Below are 8729 nucleotides of genomic sequence, written 5' to 3'. Positions count from 1 at the left end.
ATGATTAAAACAAAATTATTGGCCCCTACTATGCTCTGCTAGTTATTTGCATATAGCAATACAGAATGATCTGGTCAAGTTTCTCTGCAGATGTGTTCAGAGCTCACAGAACAGTTAAGTCCTTTAAAATGAAATTCTTATTTTTGGTTACTTAAATTTGGTATGCTGCGCTCCCAGCGCTGCACTCTCCCGAGTGCGCCACGGGATCGGCCCTAAATTTGGTATGCTAAATATTTTGTTTCATATCTTAAAGTTTCAATTAAGTTTTAGTTAGGCTTTCTGAAATAGTAAAAAGCAACATGTTTTGGTTCGTTTACCTAATCTTTATCCTGATTTACTGGAAGTTCTCTGTATGCAGGGCACTGTGCTGTGGCATATTGTTAAGAGAACAAAGGGAGAATTTAGAGACATTCTCTGCCCTCCTGGAATTTACAAGATGAATGGGAAAAGGCACAGAGTTACGCATATGCTAGGGCCTCCAACAGTAACTGCTGACTTTCTGTTTATAGTCAGAGAAGCCTGGCAACCGAGAACTGTTTTTTTTCTGGGTTACGAGAACTGAACTCAATTGGAAAATGTTATTTGCTCTGAGGAAACGGTGTACTCTTGTGCAACATTAAACTGTGTCAATCAAGCAAATAAAAGAAGAAAACCTTATTTATAAAATTGCCTGCTTCTGATTTCAGTTGTTTGTTTCTCAGGCTCCGACAGGGTGGAAATATGAAGATTTTGATGCTTGGTATTTTTCTGTTTTTATATAGTACCCCAGGCTGGGCGAAAGATAAGCATTACTACATAGGAATTATTGAAACAACTTGGAACTATGCCTCTGACAATGGGGAAAAGAAACTTATTTCGGTTGACACGTAAGTCACTATTTTTATTATTTACGGACCAAATTTATAATTATCAATTTAAAAAATAAAGATAAAACATTTCTTTAATTTGTCATATACAGAAACTGCAAAATGTGGCCTTAAAGCCCAAGACACTATAATCAATCTCCTCTATATCCTGTATATTTTTAATTTGAGAGGCTGCTCCTTTTCTGTTGTTCCTGGGGAACTGCGTTTGGCCTCTTTTGCCCCCCCCCCCCGATTATTAGTGCATCTACCATCAGGATTCTGGCTTTTTGCTTGTTTGTGCAGAAGTTCTTTAATTTAAACAATGACTGTATAAAATGCCATGTTTATTACACCATCTACTGGCTATTAATGATAAGAATATTTTTTTAAATCTTTCAAAGCATTGTTTATAGAAATAAAATATGATTTTAACAAATATGATTCCGCCTAATATTTGTTGAGTGACTCTGGACAATTAATTGATTAACTGGATTACTCAGCTTCAGAGTCCCAGTAAGCATATCTCGTAGGGTTCTTTGAAGAGTAGATGCATGTAAAGTTCTTAGTATAGTGCTGGGCACATCACCTATATACAAAAACGTTAGATACTTATTATACTGACCCCCAAAACTCTGTGTAACTTAAATATTTAAATGTTTCAATTGAAAACCCCCTATTTTGAGCAGTATTCACTATACATGAAAACAATAAAGTACAGTTATTTTTGAAGTTTTTTGTTATGGAAGTTTATCTATACTGAAGTCATCATCACTTTTAATACTGTTAAACATTTACCACCAAATGGAAATTGGACATTCAAAACTAATATTTGCTATTAATATTTGCAAAAAACTGACATTTGCATTTTAATGGCAAAAAACCACAAATAAGCCCAATGACCTTTAGCTACAAAAATTCTGTCTTTAAAAAATAGCTAAACAAGCATGACAAATTTCATAATTGTTCACTCTTGTTGATGGGTATATGCTATTCTCTTTAACTTTTTATATGATTGAAATTTTTCACAGTAAAAAATAAATGCATACCTGATAATAATATGTAATTATTAAGTTATTAATTTAATGATATACAGTAAGGAAAGTCTCTGACCTAAAGATAACTGGTTGTAAATAAAGCTAGTATACCTTTCAATTTTTTTTTTTAAGAACTAGTTTTGAGATAGTATTCTTTTCTTAGGAGTATGACATATTTTTACAGCTTTACCAGAAGCATGATTTTGTATGGATTCAGTATGTTCCTGATTAAATATAATGTAAATTATACATGGTTTTTATTTCCAAGGATAAAGTCAGACACATTAAAAAATAGAAGTACTATCTGCTCCATGTCCCCCCCCGCACCCCTCTGTGCCATGGTTCATAATCAAAAATCAAATCAGCTTTACTGGGCATAAACTAAGTGCAAGACATTGCCCCATCCATACTTCAATAAAGAAGTATCTAATTCTAGAAATTAGGGAATAGAAGCACGAAGGAGGTTGAGAATTTGGGGAGGCAAAGGGAATTCCTTTGTTTTTAGATACTCCTTGTGGCCTGTCTTGCCAGGAGGGCTATGCAGTGAGTATAATCTTGTTTACCCCATTGTCATTTCAAAGGAATATTTAATAGGGACACTTAAAAGGAAAAGTGGGGCATCTTTCAGTTGTGCAGGTCAGTTCTCTTTTTGTCCTTGCCCCGTAATCTCCTGTGACTTCAACAACAGCCTAGAGCTGTGCAGGCTTTCCATGGGACTCCTTACTTGGCCTGATTTTCCCCCCATATATCAGAACACTGAATTTTCTTTTTTTTTTTTTAATTATTTATTTATTTATTTATTTATTTATTATTTTATTTTATTTTATTAATTTATTAATATTTTAAATTTTATTTTGTCGATATACATTGTGGCTGATTATTGCTCCCCATCACCAAAACCTCCCTCCCTTCTCCCTCCCCCCCTCCCCCCCAACAATGTCCTTTCTGTTTGCTTGTCATATCAACTTCGAGTAATTGTGGTTGTTATTTTATTTTATTTTTTTATTTTAAAATTTATTTTGTCGATATACATCGTAGCTGATTATTGCTCCCCATCACCAAAACCTCCCTCCCTTCTCCCTCCCCCCCTCCCCCCCAACAATGTCCTTTCTGTTTGCTTGTCGTATCTACTTCAAATAATTGTGCTTGTTATATCTTCTTCCCCCCCCCCCGGTTTGTGTGTGTGTGTGTGTGTGTGTGTGTGTGTGTGTGTGAATTTATATATTAATTTTTAGCTCCCTCCAATAAGCGAGAACATGTGGTATTTCTCTTTCTGTGCCTGACTTGTTTCACTTAATATAATTCTCTCAAGGTCCATCCATGCTGTTGCAAATGGCAGTATTTCATTCGTTTTTATAGCTGAGTAGTATTCCATTGTGTAGATGTACCACATTTTCAGTATCCACTCATCTGATGATGGGCATTTGGGCTGGTTCCAACTCTTGGCTATTGTAAGGAGTGCTGCGATGAACATTGAGGAACAGGTATACCTTCGACTTGATGATTTCCATTCCTCTGGGTATATTCCCAACAGTGGGATGGCTGGGTTGTATGGTAGATCTATTTGCAATTGTTTAAGGAAACTCCATACCATTTTCCATAGAGGCTGCACCATTTTGCAGTCCCACCAACAATGTATGAGAGTTCCTTTTGCTCCGCAGCCTCGCCAGCATTTATCGTTCATAGTCTTTTAATTGTGGTTGTTATATCTTCTTCCCCCCCCCCGGTTTTGTGTGTGTGTGTGTGTGTGTGAATTTATTTATTAATTTTTAGCTCCCACCAATAAGTGAGAACATGTGGTATTTCTCTTTCTGTGCCTGACTTGTTTCACTTAATATAATTCTCTCGAGGTCCATCCATGTTGTTGCAAATGGCAGTATTTCATTCGTTTTTATAGCTGAGTAGTATTCCATTGTGTAGATGTACCACATTTCCGTATCCTCTCATCTGATGATGGACATTTGGGCTGGTTCCAACTCTTGGCTATTGTAAAGACTGCTGCGATGAACATTGGGGAACAGGTATACCTTCGACTTGATGATTTCCATTCCTCTGGGTATATTCCCAACAGTGGGATAGCTGGGTCATATGGTAGATCTATCTGCAATTGTTTGAGGAACCTCCATACCATTTTCCATAGAGGCTGCACCATTTTGCAGTCCCACCAACAGTGTATGAGAGTTCCTTTTTCTCCGCAGCCTCGCCAGCATTTATCGTTCATAGTCTTTTGGATTTTAGCCATCCTAACTGGGGTTAGATGGTATCTCAATGTGGTTTTGATTTGCATTTCCCGGATGCTGAGTGATGTTGAGCATTTTTTCATATGTCTGTTGGCCATTTGTATATCTTCCTTAGAGAAATGCCTACTTAGCTCTTTTGCCCATTTTTTAATTGGGTTGCTTGTTTTCTTCTTGTAAAGTTGTTTGAGTTCCTTATATATTCGGGATATTAATCCTTTGTCAGATGTATATTTTGCAAATATTTTCTCCCACTCTGTTGGTTGTCTTTTAACTCTGTTAATTGTTTCTTTTGCTGTGCAGAAGCTTTTTAGTTTGATATAATCCCATTTGTTTATTTTTCCTTTGGTTGCCCGTGCTTTGGGGGTCGTATTCATGAAGTCTGTGTCCAGTCCTATTTCCTGAAGTGTTTCTCCTATGTTTTCTTTAAGAAGTTTTATTGTTTCAGGGTGTATATTTAAATCCTTAATCCATTTTGAGTTGATTTTAGTATACGGTGAGAGGTATGGATCTAGTTTCATTCTCCTGCATATGGATATCCAGTTATCCCAGCACCATTTGCTGAAGAGGCAGTCCCTTCCCCAGTGAATAGGCTTGGTGCCTTTGTCGAAGATCAGATGGAAGTAAGTGTGTGGGTTGATTTCTGGATTCTCTATTCTATTCCATTGGTCAGTATGTCTGTTTTTATGCCAGTACCATACTGTTTTGGTTATTATAGCTTTGTAGTATAGTAGTATAGCTTAAAGTCAGGTAGTGTTATGCCTCCAGCTTTATTCTTTACAAACTATTCCAAAAGATTGAAATGGATGCAAATCTCCCAAACTCATTCTATGAAGCAAACATCATCCTGATACCAAAACCAGGTAAAGATATAACCAAAAAAGAAAACTACAGGCCGATATCCTTGATGAATATAGATGCAAAAATCCTCACTAAAATACTAGCAAACAGAATACAGCAACACATACGAAAAATTATTCATCATGATCAAGTGGGATTCATCCCAGGGATGCAAGGTTGGTTCAACATACACAAATCAATAAATGTGATACACCATATCAATAAACTCAAACACAAGGACCATATGATCATCTCTATAGATGCTGAAAAAGCATTTGATAAAGTTCAGCACTCATTCATGACAAAGACCCTCTATAAGTTAGGTATAGAGGGAAAGTATCTCAACATAATTAAAGCCATATATGCCAAACCCACTGCCAATATCATCCTGAATGGGCAAAAGCTGAAAGCTTTTCCTTTAAGAACAGGCACTAGACAAGGATGTCCCCTCTCACCACTCCTATTCAACATAGTGTTGGAAGTACTAGCCAGAGCAATCAGAGAAGAGAAGGAAATAAAGGGCATCCAGATTGGAAAAGATGAAGTCAAACTGTCCCTGTTTGCAGATGACACGATCCTATATATCGAAGAGCCTAAAACCTCTACAAAAAAACTGTTGGGGTCCCCTCTCACCACTCCTATTCAACATAGTGTTGGAAGTACTAGCCAGAGCAATCAGAGAAGAGAAGGAAATAAAGGGCATCCAGATTGGAAAAGATGAAGTCAAACTGTCCCTGTTTGCAGATGACATGATCCTATATATCGAAGAGCCTAAAACCTCTACAAAAAAACTGCTGGAATTGATAAATGATTTCAGCACAGTAGCAGGATACAAAATCAACCCACAAAAATCAGTAGCATTTCTTTTCTCCAGTAGTGAACATGCAGAAGGAGAAATCAAGAAAGCCTGCCCATTTACAATAGCTACCAAAAAAATAAAATACTTAGGAATTGAGTTAACCAAGGAGGTGAAAAATCTCTATAATGAGAACTACAAACCACTGCTGAGAGAAATTAGAGAGGATACAAGAAGATGGAAAGATATCCCATGCTCTTGGATTGGAAGAATCAACATAGTGAAAATGTCCATACTACCCAAAGTGATATACAAATTCAATGCAATCCCCATCAAAATTCCAAAGACATTTTTCTCAGAAATGGAAAAAACTATCCAGTCATTTATATGGAATAATAAAAGACCACGCATAGCCAGAGCAATGCTGAGCAAAAAAGAACACTGAATTTTGAATAGGGCTTCAGCAGTTCTGCCAATACTATGCTAAACTTTTTATATAGATGAAGGTAAGTAGCAACTTTTTGCTCCATTCTTTGTCCCAGATTTGCAGCATGTCTAGCCCAGTCAGCGAAGGATGGTGAGGTATCGTCAGACATGGTTGGCGCTCCTTTTTCTGTGGTGGTTAAAAAGGAGTGGAAACCAACAGCCTGTAGAGCAAGGTGTGACAGAGTGAAGGATGAGTGTGAGGTAGACCATTGGATTGAAGCTGGATGTGGACTTTGAAAGTCTGGGATGATGAAACAGAAGATATATATTGAGATGGCAGGAACTCCATCTGTTATGAGCACTGCTTGGTCACTAGTACCCAGAACATAGGAGACACAAAATCAATATTTGTAAATAAATAAAAATGAATGAAGGAAAGGTATGTAGAAAGCTAACAGGAATTATAGGCCATGTTGTAAACTTTCTCGTGTTCCTCGTGTGGACAGATTCATGCTATATAATGAATCAGGCAACAGAATAAAATAAAAGACAGTTTTACAGGTTATACGTAGGGTTAGTGTAACTAAAAACATCGGAAGATATTAAAAGAGAAAAATGTATACATTTCTTTTGTCTAGGAAAATAGAGTTTTTCTCTCTGGTATTAATGCCAGTAATATTTATTTCTCTTAGGGTGAGGTGGAGAGTAATTTCCTTATACTCAGTTCCGCCATTTCCTTGGGTCAGTGTCTGATCTGTCACTTCAACAAATCAATAAATAGTTAAAGATTCCATAAAATATAGTTTCGGGTCCTAAGCTATTTATATTTAATTAAGAATAAAAGACATACATGTGAAAATAATTAAACATAGTAGTGTGCTCTAGGCCTATAGTAGGCATTAATTAAATATTTATTGAATTAATTGACTATAATAGCAAAAAATAATAATACTCCTGTTATCTTCAGGTTACTTTTTTTTTTTTTTTCTGCTGACCTCTAGGAAACTGGAAATAAGTGAAAAATATTTTAAGTACAAGAATAGCCGTCACAAAACTCTTTTAGTCTTGACTTCAATGGTTCTCACTCAGGCTTGGTGACTTTCTTAATATACAGTTCTAACAAACTTTGTTACCTAATTTTCTATCCTATCGCAGGTTTAAAAAACAAATGGTATAGTGAAGATGTCATTATAAGCAGATCCAATAACCAAGGAGAAATAACAGCACAAATCCTGACCAAAGAAATAGACAACAAATGAAGAATATTCCACCCTGCGATATAGTCATAATTATTAAAATTATGATCTTGAGAGACCAGGATACAATAAGTAGTCAATAGATGTTCATTTTTACTAATATTATCAGAAAAAGGTAGACTTTCTCCCCAGTATATCCCGTGTAAGAAAACAGAGTGGATCCCTATACTGGCCAGCTGCCAAGAAAAAAAAAAAAAGAAAAAAAGAAAGAAAACAGGGAAGCAAACAAAATATTTTAAAAGAAAAAACTTGGACTGAAGATATTTGTTTTACCACTGTTAAAAGGTAAACTTGGACATATTAAAATTTTAATAAGTTTATTTGAGCATTTAGCCACTCCTGATTCAGGCAGCACCAGACCACAAGATGTTCAGTGTTTCACTTTGGAGGTGGTGGATAGGAGGGAGGAAACTTTTGTAAGGTGTTTGTGGAAGCAAAACTAAGAAAATTTGTTTGATTGGTTAAAGTGGAAAGTCCCTAGTTAGAGGTTAGAAGACAGTTTCTGACAGGTAAAGTCTCTAGCTGGAGGTTAGTTGGTGGCGTCTGATTGGTTAAGCTTAAGTTTCATGTAGCTGTTTACATTGAATTGGGCTTTGGTTTGCTTACACAGGAGCCTAATGGTCTCCCAGTTAATTGTTTAAACACCCCTTAAAAAATAATTTAAAATTTTTAAAATGGTCCTTAAAGAGGTGCAATTGTTAGCAAAAATTATCTGGAAAAAAATCACTTATAGTGATTCATTTTCCAAGGTTGCCAAATAAAAAATAGTAAGCAGTAACTAGGGTGATACAACAGTTCACACAGCAGCCGGTATGAAGAGCTAATTGAGTGACAATAACATTTCACACCTTTTAAGCTCTACAGTTGATTATCACAATTTCTCCTAAGAACAGAGATGAAAGAAAGTTGACCAGTAGGTGCTATGTCCATGCTGTGCTTGGGAAGCAAGTCTAGTCGGGACCCATAACTCACCTACGTTTGTACTATGTACATCTAGGTTGAGTTTGCCAAAGTCTTGTGCCAGTTAATTTTTGACTGTTTTCCTAATGATTCTTGTGTGTGGTAGGCAGAATTTCTAAAATGGACCCCAAAAGATGTTCTACCCTAAATCTCCAGAACCTGTGAATAGGATGAGATATCACTCCATGATTTACAATTTAGTCAATGGCACAGATGACCTTAGGGAGATTTTCTGGGTAGGCCTAATCTAAACACAAAAAGTCCTCTGGTGGCAGAACAGGAAGTCAGGGAGATTCGAAGGGTATTCCATACACTATTGCTGACTCGAATATGAA

The 8729-nt window shown here is 36.4% G+C and overlaps 1 protein-coding gene across 5 annotated transcripts in view; it reads left to right on the top strand.

The window, feature by feature from the left end:
• The first annotated feature begins 694 nt into the window (after positions 1–694).
• CP (ceruloplasmin) overlaps positions 695–8729 on the top strand; it is a 68201-nt gene continuing 60166 nt past the window's right edge. For all 5 annotated transcript variants that reach the window (XM_063091380.1, XM_063091357.1, XM_063091347.1 and 2 more), the window contains exon 1: positions 695–866. In XM_063091380.1, the coding sequence (XP_062947450.1) occupies positions 721–866 (146 nt within the window). In that variant the 5' untranslated portion in view covers positions 695–720. The remainder of the gene's footprint in view (positions 867–8729) is intronic.

This window comes from Cynocephalus volans, chromosome 1, assembly GCF_027409185.1.
Source record: "Cynocephalus volans isolate mCynVol1 chromosome 1, mCynVol1.pri, whole genome shotgun sequence".
NCBI classification, from domain to species: Eukaryota; Metazoa; Chordata; class Mammalia; order Dermoptera; family Cynocephalidae; genus Cynocephalus; species Cynocephalus volans.
The sequence above is the reverse complement of the archived record's forward strand: the minus strand, read 5'-3'. Positions and strand labels throughout refer to the sequence as shown.